Source organism: Electrophorus electricus, chromosome 16, assembly GCF_013358815.1.
Source record: "Electrophorus electricus isolate fEleEle1 chromosome 16, fEleEle1.pri, whole genome shotgun sequence".
Lineage (NCBI taxonomy): Eukaryota > Metazoa > Chordata > Actinopteri > Gymnotiformes > Gymnotidae > Electrophorus > Electrophorus electricus.
Genome location: NC_049550.1, coordinates 32501 through 48562, shown reverse-complemented (window position 1 = coordinate 48562; position 16062 = coordinate 32501). Strand labels below are relative to the sequence as shown.

The following is a 16062-nucleotide window of genomic DNA, read 5'->3' as shown; positions in this document are numbered from 1 at the left end:
AGCATGTACAAATCCCCTGAGTGTAACGTGGAAAGTGAGAACATGAGCGGTCCCGTTTATGAATGTTTTGTCGATTATATATTTTGTTTGTCACTTATTAGTGGTTTTGTTGGTCAGGTGTCCAGTCTTCTTCATAAGCGTGCAGAGGACGCCGGCGCCTGCTTTGACTGCGTGTGCGGGGTTCCTTACACGGCTCTTCCACTGGCGACCATCATCTGCTCGACCAAACGCGTCCCCATGCTGATTCGACTTAAAGAGTCCAAGGCATACGGTAACGGTCACATCTTAAACTGTAATGCGTGAGCTAAGACATTGTTGAACCGCCGTGTCGGTATTCAGACCCCTGAAAGGTAAAAGGGAAGAATCCGTTCACAAGACTGAGCTGTATATTCTAAACTTTTAGTGCATCACCAGTATTGATGAGAACTGTTCCAACAACAGGAGGGTAGAGCAAAGGTGATTTAAAACAAACAAAAAGCGAGTGCAGTGTTACAGGCACAGGGTCGATAACGATGCTTAGGGATACTCATACAAACATTAACAAGAGTCATTGCACAGACCCAAAAGTGTGTTGACAGCGTGAATCTCTAACCGTCGCCGATATTTAACCACTGTGTCAGATCAGACTGGTGGAGATTTTCAGTCTAGTGTTTGTTTCTGGCATGTTTCAAGTGTGTGATTTTATCTGGTGGTCCTTAGCTGCTGATGTCTTTAACTGTCCCTCAGGAACAAAGCGCATGATTGAGGGTCTGATTTGTCCGGGCGACATGTCTGATCGTGGAGGATGTAGTAACCAGCGGCAGCAGTGTCCTGGAGACCACACAGGTGTTGCAGGGCGAGGGGTTAAAGGTCAGGGACGCGGTGGTGCTGCTGGACTGTGAGAGGGCGGCAGCAGGCGTCTCGCAGCCGAGGGCGTCGCAGTCCACCCCATCACCTCCATCTCCAAACTCCTGTCGGTGCTGGTGGGAGCGGGCCGCGTCGACGCCTCCACCTCTGGCAGCGTGGAGCGCTTCCTCCAAGCAAACCCTGCCTGCCGCGCGGGGCGGGAGGTGGAGGAGAGTCTGGGCTACAGGGAGCGGGCCGCTTTGCCCGGGACCCACCCGCTGGCTGCACGCCTCTTCACGCTGATGGAGGAGCAGACCAGCAAGCTGTGCATGTCTGCGGGCGTGAGCGGTGCAGTGAGCTGCTGGAACTGGCCGACGCCGTCGGGCCGCTGGTCTGCGCGTTGAAGACGCATGTGGACGTCCTGTGCGACTTCAGTCCCGCCGTGAGCGTCAGGCTTGGAGAGCCGACCGAGGTGAAAGACCCGACGGCTCGTTCAGGCTAAAACGTCAGGACCACAATGATCTAAGAACAGACTCCTAGACTGGTCATGTCCCAACCCCCAGCACACCACACCAAGAAGGAACCGTGAATGCTGGGAGCTGTGACAGAGCCTTGCGCGCGCTGTGTGTTTTAAACTCACCTCTTGGTGACCTTTCCAGGTGGCGTGTACAAGATCTCCTCATGGGCACACATTGTTAATGCCCACGCTCTGCCTAGCCCTGGCGTGGTGGAGGCCCTGCGGGTGGTCGGGAAGCCGCTCGGTCACGGCTGCCTCCTCATTGCCCAGATGAGCTCTCAGGGTTGCCTAGCAACAGCGGAGTACACACAGACTGTGGTAAGCCCTGTCTGGATAGAGCTGGTGAAGAAAGCAACTTGTTTGCTATTAATGTTCCTTAGAAGTTTGTTTACTGAGTGGATTTAAGATTAATTTGTCTCATGTAACTGTAAATAGAGTTTGTTTTTTCTTTACTGTATAGAATTAATTAGTTCGGATGCATTTTTTGAATCTCCTAAAGTCAGCCTTGATTTCATGCCTGTCCGTGAGAGGGCTCTGTGTTTATGAAGCTGATTCTCTTCCCAGCTGAAAATAGCTGAGGATTACCCCGATTTTGTGTTTTCAGCAGCAGTTCTAAGATCAGCAGTAAACCCAAACACGTCCACATGACCCCTGGGGTGCAGTTACGGAGCGGAGGTACACCTCATAACACCTGCCATTCTCCACGCTGGAGCTGGAATGACCCTTTGCAGCTTTTACAAAGACCACTAGATGGCAGTGTAGTTAAGGAATGATCAATATCATAAGCACATTTATCCAAAATCAAACATAAATGGAAAATGAAATTGGATGCAAATGAAAGTGCCTGCAGCTATGCTGTCGTCTGTGTTCTCAGGCTTGTTGTTCCATTTTTTGCCAGGAGATGGCCTCGGTCAGCAGTACACCAGCCCAGTAGAGGTCATTTGTTCCAAACGCTCTGATGTCATCATTGTTGGACGGGGGATTCTTGCCAGCCCAGACAGGCTGAAGGCGGCTGAGGAGTACAGAGTGGCAGGGTGGGAGACATATTTGAGACGACTGTCAGCCCCGAGATAACTACTCCTACCTCCCTCTGTGACCCTAATCCCAGCAGACACATTCCTGTTGCTTTATACGCTCATCCCCGGTTTCCCGTCCTGGAGAGCAGCTCCTCTGCACAAATGTGTTGCTCCTCCATATCTCAGCGGGTAGAGGGCTTGCAGCTCCACCAGCTCCAAACATTTTCATGTTATCAGAATTTATTTTTAAATTGTCTGTTCTCGTCTCTTGCTGAAGGCGTCTGTGTTCTCCAGGTGCTTTCATCTCGTCACATCTGTGGCGGGTGCAGTGTGGGGGCAAAGGCTGCCTTCTGCATACAACTGAAAAAAATGACAATTTGATGTATTCAAACCAAGTATTAGTCCATTTCAGATGTTTATTTTGAATTTAAACATGCTTCACTGGGCCAGCAGCTAATGACAGCCTAGTTCTTGATGATTTTGCCCACCTTTGTTTTTAAAATGTCTTTAATTTTCTCCAGCTGAACAGGACTTTCTGCAAATTGTTACTAAAATGCATTCCCCCCCCCCCCCCCCCCATTACTGTTGTACAATAAATCATTATCAATATGGTTTTATTACAGTAATTGTGCTGTTTGACTTCAACTTTCAAGGTGTGATATGGGACCTGTAAACGGTTACACATACAAAGGGAGCGGATTAATAATGTCGGTACATATAAAACTGTAATACACCACGTCAGCAGCAGGGGGCACTCATTCACAGCCGACACCCGACACTAAACGGCTATGCAAATAGACAAGCAAAGACGTTAGTGGAGTACTGCTGTTAGAAAACCCACAGCTTTTACACGTGTAAAGGCAAGTTTTGAACACGATGTTAAATATCACATCAAGCATTTTAGAAATATTGAATCGTGTCATTTTTAAAGTAATCTTTATTTTAAAAATAGTCGAATGTTTAATTTAATTTCATATTTCAAACGTTGCTGTTGGGGGACTGTCAGGAACTATTTGTACGACTGCTGTGTTCCGTGTGCGCAGAGCCCGAGTGTCCGGCTGCAGTTCAGGTAAGCGACCGTAATGCGCTTGAGGCGCGAGCTCTGTGACCCGCCCCTGCACTTCCAATTTCAAATCTCTCACCAAAATGAGTTCTAGCCTGAACTGGTGGTCACATGTGGGGACATTTCAGGTATTAAATATACCTGAGGACCATCAATACACACATCACCAGTTTTCATTCTTTGTGAGGACACTGCTTTTTCCTTATAATGCAGACAGAATTACTAATCTGGATAGATGCATTAGTTTAAAGACTTATTAGTAACAATTTTAATGTAATAATAGATTTATAACATTGTTTAACATATCAAAATGCACATCCTATAATAAACCAAGACAAAAGGTGAGAATAAAGAAAAACTCACCTTGAAACTTATAAACCTGACTAACATCTGGAGAAAAGCATCAAATTTAACAGGCGTTTTTTGTTTTTTTTAATAAAGCTTTCATTAAAAACCAAAAAAAAAAACCCACACAAACAGACTTCGGTCGTTTAAGATACATGTTGACCACGTCTTAAACCTGTTAAACCTGCAGTCTCTGCAACGCTGTGATGCGATTTTTCACATAGAACTTGACAGCTAATCAGTCTCTGTTTTTAAGTGCCAGTGGTTCAGATTCCACGCAGTGCACACACACTCAGCTTTTCCTGGAACTGTCCAGCTCCTCATGAACCCCATCATGTGCTTCTCCACAGCACAGACTTCATTACTGTTCCAAGGTGTTTTCTTACTGGGACCTATAAGATAAAAAACAACTGAAATGTATCCATAAAGTCTTTTCTATTAGAAAGTCCCCTGTTCAGGGGGTGAAATGCTGCTCAACAGGGCAAAGGTCCCATGATTGACTTGGCCAGTCTAAAATTGTCCACTTTTTCCCTTTATTGCATTGGTAGCATGTTTCCGGTCATCATCTTGCTGCATGATCAAGCTGGCAGACAATGTTTCTGGTGACCTCTGAATTCATTCTACTGCTACCATTATGAGAAACTCCACTGTACTTGACCAATGAGCTTGAGTGTATTGGTTCATAAGCAGATCCTTTTTCAACCTGCAATTCAGCCTTTCTGACCTCTACTTTGGTAGTGGCTAATCTTGGTATCAGTGCATAAAACTCCAAAATGTTTGCAACTCAATTTTCCTTGTTAATTCCTGATCCTTACTTCTGATCAGCAGTTTATCTAGTGGTAAGGCCTCTTTTTCCTCTCTATGGTTTTGAATGGAGGATTCACTCCTGCCATGTGGAGGTTGTTGATGTCACTGACTTGATTTTGGGGTTTCCTTCACAGCTCTCACATTGTCTTTCTCTCATCAGCTGCTGCTGATGGCCAACCAGTTTGATGTCTAGTTTTTAAACCAGGAGTAAATGAACTCTTACCCATCAACATGTACAGGCCTAATTACAACCAACAAACTGTATACTCTCTTGTACAAACTAATGCTAAAAGGTCATCCTACCTCTCTTTCTTTTAATTGACCTCAGCAACTGGTCTGAAATAAGATTCGAAATAAGATTTTAAAAAAAAGAAAATTATTAAAAATTTGTCTCTTCCATGATCTAAAATGCCTGATGCACTAGTTACACAATAAGTTGTTCCTGAACTGAAAGGAGCACCAAGATCTCATGAAAAAGGCAGAATTCATCACATCTGTTAACAAATATATAAGTTTAAAAGATTTTTGGGTAATGATTATACCTCTCACATTTTCATCTGACCTCACCACTTGGTCTGGATCCTCATCGACTTGATTTGTATTGTCGTGTGGTAATGACATGGCTGCATCAAGACCTGAAAATGAGAAATCAAAAGGATACTGAATAAACACCTAGCGTCATTCATGGTACATTTGGCTCCTTGACCATTCTGTTTGTCAAGTCAACATAAGACACCACGTGCTCCAGCCATTTTCCCCCCTACAATTAGGCAAGCAATACTGGAGATTCAGTCCAGAAATACCTGAACAAAGTTTCTAAACTCTCCTACACCATTACTGTTGGCATACTTACTACCATGAAGCTCTCTCTCACTCATACTGATGACACACTACTGCATTTACATTACACATCTGTGCTAGGTAATACAGCTTACCTGTAAAACACCCCAAATCCTGCAACATGGTATAAATGTTCTCCCAAACAGTGATTTGGAATAAACAAATACACTGACAGTATTCACTCCATCATGAATGCTGCATTTTGGGTGATTCAGACGAATTCAATAAACAAATGCATTTTAAAATACTCTTATATAAAAACAAACATAGATCAGTTACATAAATCAACTGAAAAAGAGTACTAAATTCAGAGTCAGATTTGTCAGGCCAAAGGTATTGAGGACCTTATGAGCACAGAAACTGTACAGAAATTTGTAAACAGTACTACTTAAACTGAGAATAATTAATTCAAGAAATAAGAGATTAGGATATGTTAACTGGATACCTGTCACATTGTCACAAATCCCTGATGCAGTCTGAGCCTCGAAAGCAGGTCACTGCAAAAGGTCGTGCAAAGAGGTAGACATTTTCCTGAAGTACTCCACATTTACTACGATGTTGAACGAGCAGGTCAAGCGAGTCTTGCATTGTTGGAGTTACAAGAACAGCAGCCTTCCTGCCTCTTGCCTCTGATCTCTATGCGTTTGAAGTGTTGACAAAGCTTCTTTTCCAATTCTGAGAGGGCCAGACTAACATCTGGATGAGGATCTGATGCATCTCTGGAAATGTTAAGGGCATTTGAGTAACTTCATGTCTGCGATTAAACAGCATGATTTGTGTAAGTGTAACTTTTGCCAATTGTGACCAGTGCTGAGAGGAAGGCTCTGCTGACAATTTTACGGTAATGGTGCTCATCAAGATACAAGTGAAGACGTTTAACATCTTCAGTGAAAGGAAGCAACCGAGGAAGAGTTCCATTTGGCTTGCTCCAGTGTTCTGCGAGCTGTGGCTGAAATATACTCATGCCATCTGGAGCCATAGATTTTTTTGGAAACTCCTGGCCTCTTTTGCTGTTGCTTTGTCTGCTTCTATGGTGGCACTGCTTTCCACAAGCATAGCAACTTTGTTCAGGCTATGCCCAAGTTTCACCGCAACACTTGCTGATTGATATTTATCTGTGTCTTTGTTGTAGCCAGCTGTGTGCTTAACTGCAGTGACTGTGTGCATAAAGTCTTCAGGACGGATAAGATCTTTGATGCACTTAAGGGGTGTTATCTCTTGTGCGCATATTAGGAGTCTTCCAAGCTCTCGTATCTTCTGACGGATGTATTCATGCATTTTAACCCGCGATCCATACTTATTATATAGATGCTTTCCAAACTCAGTAATACTCTGGTCATTCTGGACTGCAAGTGCCACTATCTTGGTTCATGGCATTTATGAGCTTCCAAACACCATCAGTTATACCTGGTGGGGGAGGTGTTGCGAAAGAGCACAAAGCCTGGATCCGAGTTTTTCCATGTTTAGGAGTGGATTCACCAGGCTTGAAAATAAAAATAAAATAAAACAAACAATTTACTTAATTTTTTAAAGCACTTAACCAGAGCATGATGTATACCATCGTTACAAAACTTGCGTAAAAATAACTCAAATATTGTTAACTGCATGTACTACTTTATCATGTATTACTTATTAAGCAAATGCTAAACAAAGTGATGTCAAACCCTAGGAAATCAATTCACTTCTATTCCAACAGTTTTCTATGAAAACAATGTTTAAAATACCTTTAAGCCAGAACAGGAAATTTCAGCATTGGTAACAGGACCTGAAGCTGAGTAGATTGATTCAACCACATCCATCATGTTAGCACTGTTCTTATAAGCAGGCTACAGGGATTTCAAACATCACACAGTTAAAACATTTAAACACCTGAAGGCAATTAATTATTTAAAGTAATTATTTATACTGAATTGTATTGAGAATTTCAGATGTTTTCTCTGTCAAATTCATAATATATACTTAATGCAATTAAATTATGACAAACTACTGTTGAGAATAAGAGACCATAAATTCTTCTACATGTTCACTGCTGTACTGGTTCAAGTTGACGAGACAACATCCTGACTGTGTGTAACCAAAACCAACCCTCCAGGCTTGTTTAAAAATAGGAAACCATTACAAACTCAATTCTGGAAATGATAAATTACAAATCTGTATGAGACCCTAAATGACATTAGTCATGAGGCAACATACACTATTTCTGAACTGCAGTCTATGCATGTTGTCATGCGAGTCTTCTGCTTCAGTGGAAATGTTTACCTAGACATTAAAAGAAATCAGTCCTGAGAACTCAAATTGACCATAATAAGCTATAGTAGGACTAAGTATTTCAAACACTACATGGATATTAAAATAAAACTCTTAAATACCTTTAAGTCCAAAGAGGAAGCTTCAGCATTGGTCACAGGACCAATTGTTTCAACCATGTCTATCATCATGGTAGCAGTGTCCTCATAGGTAGACTACAGTGATTTCAAATATCACAAATAAACACTTAAAACCTAATATTTATGCACTTTTTAAAAGCCCAAACTAATCTAAACTGTCATACCATGTGGACCTCATCTGAAAGGTTTCTACTGAGATTCCATTAAAATGCTTATAAGAAATATAATTCAAACAAAAGGCAAGGTATAAGAATAAGAAGCAATAACACTGGTAAGCTGGTTAAAACACAACTAACATTTTCCTATCTAACAAACCTTTTTCCTCCAAGGCCAGTCACTTCCTCCATAGTCGTAGGTTATTTCCTCCCCAGGCATTATGTCTCTAATTGCAAAAAGGCAGAGATGTGGTTTTCCTTGGACAATGATCTTTTTCATTCTAGTTAGGGCCTTTGTGCTCATCGTTCACTAGATGGCCATGGGTGTCGTCCTCTCTTGTTGCATCGATGCTTTAAAAATGAAAGAAAAAAAAAAGTAAAAATTGTATTCCATGTTTAACTAGATTACAGCATTTAACAATTGCTATAGTGGTGGGAGGTGGAGCATGTGCAAATGGCGCTCCATAGAAGAATAAAGCAAGTGCTGGGTTTGATTTTCCAGATTTGGAATGAAATAACTGAAGCAGTCATAATTTGGTTAGCCAAAGACAGGTTGTGTAAGCAAACAGAAAAGGAAAGCTTTACATGGCTTGTTCAGAAGCTAGACCCAAGGTACAACTTCTCAGAAAGGAAATGCTTTTCACAAATGGCCTCATCACAGCAAAGGTGTGATGAATGCTGTGCCAAGTTAACCGCTACATTAATGTTCACAATATCACAGCAAAAATGTTTCATATAAACCTCATACATAATCACTTTTAATGGAAGGTTTTTGCTGCACTGCATTCAATTTTGTTAAACTTGACCCACATTGTACTGACCTTGAAACGCACAGCCAATCCTGGTCCTGGAGATCTACCACTCTGTAGAGTTTAGCGCCAACCCTAATCTAACACACCTGATCCAGGTAATCAAAACCTTCAGTGGAATCTAACTACATGAGCCAGGTGTGCTGAATCTGAATTCTCCATCACTGTCGATCACCAAGACCAGGATTGAGTACTCTGTCTCTAAGGCTTTTTGTATTGGCTGTAAAATATTAAAAACATAGTATGAATTCCAGGTAATGAAATAATCTGTTTGAGGCCTGACAAGCATGTTCACAAGCACTGGCAACAAAGCTGACCTATGAAAGGTTACAATATTTTAAACAGTGTTAAATACTCTCTTAGAGGGTGGCATTTAGCTGATGCTTTTTATCCAAAGGTGGCAGACATTTTCAGGCGAATTTGCTGACAGGAAGTCCTACATTCACCTCAACCATGTAAGGGCATCACTCTCACTACACTCTTTAAGATTATTTCATTTCATACGATTAAAATAGTTTAAAGTTTAAAGCCACCAGCACTAATACTGCCTATGCTAATCTCTAACATGTAATCTGCAAAATGTTCCACCACTGTTTGTTCTGCCAAAAGAAGTCAAACATAAATACAGTATTTTGGGAGACCTTCTTCCTTCTCTCTGATTCAAGGAAGTCTATCAGTTCCCCTCTGTTTTCCACCACAAAATCTTCTTTATTCAAAGGCGCCAGGGCAAATACACCACGACCTGTCAAAGAAGTATAACATAAGAAGTTAAACACATTAGAGGTGAGTCATAGCAGCAGTGATACAGTGCAGGAAGTTTGTTTCCTCAGTGTAAGACAATGAATTTACTGTTTTAAAATGTATCAAAGTGACTTTGTTTCTAAGTAAATTAATATACCATCAATAAAAACCACAACAATGTGGGCTTTATGCTTCACATGGTTCAATACGCTTACCTTTATAAGGATTTACTGAGTTATGCTCCAGTACACTAGCACTGCTGACATGTTGCACTGCTTCATCAAGTGGTTTGACGCTCCTACGTCTCATTTTATCCTCTCTTCCTGCAAGTGAGAATATTTGTAGCAAAGTTTGACAAATCATACTCAAGACAAGGGCCACATGCAACAGCAAAAATGTTTGTATGGTCAAGAAAGTAACTTGTGACAAACATAATAAGACTTCTAATATTTTTTTACTACTCTGTGCACAATCATGCACACTTTTAATAGCCCTTAATACTTTGATTATTCAAGAATAGTGTATCTTGCCCTACAATGTTTGTTTCTAACAGCTCTCGCTCTCTCTCTCTCTCTCTCTCTCTCTCAAATTCATACACAAGTCCCTTAAACTCAATTCAATACAGAACAAGGAAAACTGCAGCCGCCATTTTAGTTTCATTTCGCACAGAAATGTATCTGGTTAGTTTAAACACACACACACACACACACACACACACACACACACACACACACACACATATATATACATATATACATGCATATACATATATACATATATACATATATATATATATATATATATATATATATATATATATATATATATATATATACACACACACACACACACGCAGACATACATATACATACTCTCTTAGGCGTACCATCTAAAAGTTCATAACGCGATGCTTGAATAAACTAAATATACACAAACTAAGAATCTCGTTACAAATCCTTGGCCTTTAACGCCTTTAATCTCAGGTGAACCCAGCATGCTAACGCTAGCTAGCTAGCGACCGAGCTGAACTTTAAAGGTGTATCTCGATCTCTCTTGCTCTCTCCATTACGCACACATGAAACATACAGTCACCTAAAATTTCATTATACAAAACCAACCGAATATTTTACACACTCTCTCTCTTTGAAGTTAAATATGACTGAAACAGCATCACGTTATAAACAGTAGGTCTTGCAGGACGTTAGCATCGAACAAACTAGCTGACGCGTTATCATTTTCTGAAAATTATGATTATGCTCATGACTAGCTAACCACATTAGTTAGATAGCTACCGCTAGCTTGGTTGAGGAAAACATGATAAACAATATTATGGATTTTGATACAGCCACTCGCTCATCTTGCACTTTCGGGGTTGGTGACATTTCCAGAGACAAAGTGCATCATGTGTAAGGTTGTTTATATGATGGTGAGTTTTTTTTTAAATCTGGGTTGTAGGTACAGACTGCAGATTTAGTAGCTAATGTGGCAACTGAAGTAGCAGCCTGTTACAGTGTCTGTTACACTGCTAGTCTGCTAAGGGTATTAAAGCTAATGTTTTGCAGTCCTGGAGAAGTTGCTTTTTTTTTGCTCCGTTTTGGTGGTTCTCCCTAATAAAACGTGAAAGAATACACTGATGCTACTAATAATATAATCTTCTCATTCAATTAAAGTTAGTATGATTTGAGATCGTTAGCCAGTTTGGCAAATATTTTTTTATAATAAGTGCAGGGGGAGGATAGAGTAACACTTGGTCAGTTTATGCATGAATCAATATTTCTTGTACTTGCAGAACACTTGTTATTCTGCATTCATTTTCTGTGATCAATACAGCTGAACCACTTAATGTACCTAAAGACTCCCTTAAAAATGTTAAACTTGCTCTTAGAAATACATTGTGGAATGTTGGTTTGAATGCTGCCTCTTGGTGACGTCAGTATAAGACATTCGGACCCTCATCTCTCCCTCACTTCCTTCTCCCCATTCCCGCCTTAACATTAGCATTCACTATACTTACGCGTTATAACAAGCATGTACCAAGACCCATAGCTTTATTTATAATGATTATTATAAAATGTATTCCTGGGCAATATAGCTCTTATGCTGTTTGGTAGACTACCACAAAAAACTCTCAGGTCAAAATGTACAGTCCCAACTCTGACCACATGTTCCTCAGTCATGTTCTAAGACACTGGGACAGCAGCAGAAAAGGAATATCTTGGATTAACCAGCTAGCCACGTTAAAACCTTGAATATACAATGAACAAATTTCACATAATGCCCAAGTTTCAAGTATAAATAAATACATAACACCCCCCTCCCCCCAAAAAAACCTAGCTATATTATTTTATTATTATTTTACTACTCTGCACAAGCATGCACACTTTTAATAGCCCCTAATATTCATAGCCCTTTTAATACTTTGATTATTCAAGAGCAATACATGGCACGAATAGTGCATCTTGGTTTGTTTGTAACTAGATTAATAAACGCTTTCTCGCTTTCTCTCTCTCTCTCTCTCTAATTCATATACAAGTCCCTTAAACTCAATTCAATACAGAGCAAGGAAAACTGCAGCCGCCATTTCGCACAGAAACGTATCTGGTTAGTTTAAACACACACACACACACACACACACACACACACACACTATATATATATATATATATATATATATATATATATATATATATATATATATATACACACACATATATACATATACACACACACACAGAGACATACATATACACACTCTCTTAGGCGTACCATCTAAAAGTTCATAACGCGATGCTTGAATAAACTAAATATACACAAACTAAGAATCTCGTTACAAATCCTTGGCCTTTAACGCCTTTAATCTCAGGTGAACCCAGCATGCTAACGCTAGCTAGCTAGCGACCGAGCTGAACTTTAAAGGTGTATCTCGATCTCCCTTGCTCTCTCCATTACGCACGCATGAAACATACAGTCACTTAAAATTTGATTATACAAAACCAACCGAATATTTTTACACACTCTCTCTCTTTGAAGTTAAATATGACTGAAACAGCATCACGTTATAAACAGTAGGTTTAGCGGGACGTTAGCATCGAACAAACTAGCTAAACCGTTATCATTTTCTGAAAACTATGATTAAGATTAACACAAAATTAAGCCGAGAGCAACCACAAACCCTCATTTTACCTAACAACTGGATATAACTGAGATATTAATGGTTTTAATTCATGTTTAGCTACCTTATACGGGTGCTTAATTCTTGAGCACAACAGCGAAGCCTTTTCCACGGTGTACAGCTACGCATCGAATCGAAGCTACGTGAGAATTATGGGAAATGTAGTTTCTTTGTTCTTCCAACTCCGTTTCATTCAATGAAATATTAAACAGAAAACTACAGTCGCCATTTTATCCATTTAAAATGAACTATACATATACGAATTTTACTGTTAAACGTATCCACTTTAAAGACGCACAGGCTTGACGGACCGAAATATATACAAACTAAGTGTAGCTCTCTTTCTCTCTCTCTCTCTCTCTCTCTCTCTCTCTCTCTCTCTCTCTCTCTCTCTCTCTCTCTCTCTCTCTCTCTCTCTATGTATTTTACTTTTAAATGTACAAAAGTTTAAATAAAATGGGTTTATCTAAGATATGTTATCAACTCACTGCTGATCAGAATGAATTGATGAATATTATTACATTATATTACATTATACTATTACTATACTATTACATTATATTTATATTACCTTATTTAATTTGTATGCTTTTATAATTTATCTTTAACTTGTAAAGCAGTGCGTATTACATATATTAGATATAATTGTATATTTTATTAACTGTAAATTGTTTTAATATCTTGTTTGTAATTATTTATTATGTAATTTTTTTTATTTTATCTTTTTTTTTATCATGACATTTTTCAAGTTTAAAATAACTATTTAAATTGTTTTATTTGCGTTACCTTGGCGCAGCAGTGAAAGTGTGTTTACGGTCCGCATCCCCCCCCCCCCCCCCCCCCCACACACACACAAAGAGTGTGTAAGGTGCAGTACCACCAAGAATCTCTGGGGACATGGTGAGCATTGGAGTGTAAGCACACTTCCACACACACCTCGTGTTTTTGCACTTCATGCCCCCCCCCCCCAAAAAAAACAAAAACTGTACCACCCATATTAGCCTGGTCTCCTGAGTCAACTGAGGGATTTTGGCTGAAAACATCGTGGGGACCAGGAAACCGGTCCCCACAGTGTTTTCGGTCCCCACTGCATGAGTGTGCTAACGTGTTGAGCCCCCACCATGTAATAAAAACAAACACACCACCTAACATGCGCGCACACACACACGCTGAAACGGTGTATGGGTTAAGTAGGAGGTTGGTGGTTTGGGGAGGATATTGGGAGTATGGGAGGAGATAGTTAACATAATAAAATAGATTCTCTCTCTCTAGCCAGCAAAACCTCTCCTTATTACTAGATATGAATTGTTACAATTATTATTATTACAATAAGCACAACAGGGTAAACCAACAAATAGTACAACAGAGCAGATGCCATACTCTCTCTCTCTTTGCTTCAGTTTTTGACCTTTCAACCTTGCTCACTGTGTCCAGGTGTACAGGACACACACACACACACACACACACACACACACACACACACACACACACACACACACACACACAGTGTTACAGCACCATTTCCTTCACAACCGAGACATTTCATTATAATGCATCAGATACCAGGTTTTTTTCTTTCTTCAGCGGCTCACACGTGACATTAGCAAACGATGCACTACAGCATCCCACCAGCAGAGGGCACCTCTGAAATGACTACCACCAACAGACTATTACAGAATGGCAAATATATAGCACAAGAAAATAATTGTTCTTTTAAATAAATTATTGTGCAAACTACTGATGCATCACCAAGGAGACCTACATCTTTAAAGTCCATTGCAGAAACTGGACATGGATCTGACAATGAGCTTTCATAAGTCATTCATACATGATTCATACATTTTTCAGATGTTTTTCTCACCTAAATTAATTGTATTTCAACAAAAGCAGCTGACACTGCTTGAGAGAAGAAAACACAAATGATGTACCATAAAAACACCTGAAAAAGGCACTGAGTGCACAATCAGATTATAATATGTGTTTTAGTAATCAGACGAGTGTTTTAAAATTAATTAAAATGAAGTGTTTCATATGAATTACGTGTAATGTTAACCTCTCACAGTTTGTATTCCACACTTTGGCTAATCCTTGTTTTGGTTTATATGTTCACCTGACCTGCACAATCAGTCCCTCAGTCAAAACAGGAGAGCAGGTTTTCTCTGCCACACTTCCTTTTAGCACTTTTCCCCCATTTATTGGTCTTTTAATCTAACTGTAATTAATTTTTACTTGATTCTATAGTAATGTAATGGTTTCATGACTTAATTATACTCTCCATCTCCCTGTGTGATTCATGTAAGCAGTTGTTTCACACAATTGGACATGAAATAAAGTTCTTACACATTAGGTGCAATCTCTTTCTTATCTGCTGTCAGATATGAATGTAGATGGCTTACGTGATCAGTGACACCAGCCTTTATATAGAGTGCGGCACTAGTGACATCATTGAACAACGTCACTCAAATGCTGGCAATAAAGACTTTCATGTTTTTGTTCTACACTAAAACAAGCAGGAATACAGCTGTACAGATGAATATCTGATGTCTTCAGCCAGGGTGTATGACGAGAAGTGTGGAGAAACCCATATCACGTATTGAGAGGCTTTGGGGTGACCTGTGGAGGGGGTTTACAAATATGTATTATGACCTTCAGTTTTCTGGATTGATTTTTATTTTTTTTATCAATTTCATATTATTTCTACTTATTTCTTTCTAAAAGAATTATTATTATTATTATTATTATTATTATTATTATTATTATTATTATAACATTAAGCGTACATAAAAATAACTCAGGAAATTCCATCACTGACAGTCATTTAACAGTGGAATGTCCAGTTGCCATAAAGAATGGATCAGGTAAGCCCATGAATGTATACATCAGAATCAGAATCGCTTTATTCTGCCAAGTATGTGTATACAAGGAATTTGTCTTGGTGAGTGCCCGCATGTATATAACCTTCTAAAACAACTGGACAGTACAGATACTACAACAGTATTTGACTCTAACATTAAAATACATTTAGTGAGCTTCTATTTTGTGAGTGGTGAGAAAAAGGAGGTGCAAGCTAAAAAGCTGTGCAGTGTTAGCAGGTTAGCCTTCCATTAATCTTTCTGTTTATGGCCAACACAAAGGCAGCCATTTAGTGATTGTATTTTAATCTATCTTATTGATGGTTTTTGTAATGAGGGAAATGTAAAATAATTGTATATGGTCAGTGAAAAGTGAATGTTTATTTTTTTGGTTTGTTTGCGTAGCTACTGTGGGTGAGCACAAATAAGTTCCAGTTTTTAGCCTACATGTGGTCTGGAGTTTATCACATGCAGACAGTTAAGTACAGGCACAATAGGCCAACGATCATTTTAGAAGATGTGTTCTATTTTGT

The 16062-nt window shown here is 39.6% G+C and overlaps 1 protein-coding gene and 1 pseudogene across 6 annotated transcripts; one reads left to right on the top strand and one right to left on the bottom strand.

Moving 5' to 3' along the window:
- The first annotated feature begins 390 nt into the window (after positions 1-390).
- LOC113592267 lies at positions 391-2911 on the top strand (annotated as a pseudogene).
- A 936-nt stretch (positions 2912-3847) lies between these two features.
- Positions 3848-12802, bottom strand: LOC113568688. Of its 6 annotated transcripts, XM_035534989.1 has the most exons (11): positions 12742-12802; positions 9721-9828; positions 9406-9506; positions 8777-8984; positions 8116-8306; positions 7783-7875; positions 7607-7672; positions 7138-7239; positions 6821-6896; positions 5116-5208; positions 3848-4158 (listed from the first exon to the last, which is right to left on the bottom strand). In XM_035534989.1, the coding sequence occupies exons 5-11, from the start codon at positions 8257-8259 to the stop codon at positions 4001-4003; spliced, it is 732 nt and encodes a 243-aa protein (XP_035390882.1). In that variant the 5' UTR covers positions 8260-8306; positions 8777-8984; positions 9406-9506; positions 9721-9828; positions 12742-12802; the 3' UTR covers positions 3848-4000. The 6 variants fall into 6 exon arrangements, 3 of the variants coding, with proteins under 3 accessions (XP_035390882.1, XP_035390881.1, XP_035390883.1); XR_004777000.1 differs by lacking the exons at positions 7607-7672; positions 8777-8984 and adding an exon at positions 5859-6132; XR_004777001.1 differs by lacking the exons at positions 7607-7672; positions 8777-8984 and adding an exon at positions 5859-5910.
- Between the last annotated feature and the right edge of the window lie 3260 nt (positions 12803-16062).

Coding starts and splice junctions, on each gene's coding strand:
- LOC113568688 (XM_035534989.1), bottom strand. CDS start 8,259: ATGAGCACAAAGGCCCTAACTAGAATGAAAAAGATCATTGTCCAAGGA. Junction 7,876..8,115: donor ACTGGCCTTGGAGGAAAAAG/GTTTGTTAGATA, acceptor AAATCACTGTAG/TCTACCTATGAGGACACTGC. Junction 7,673..7,782: donor CTTCCTCTTTGGACTTAAAG/GTATTTAAGAGT, acceptor TTTAATGTCTAG/GTAAACATTTCCACTGAAGC.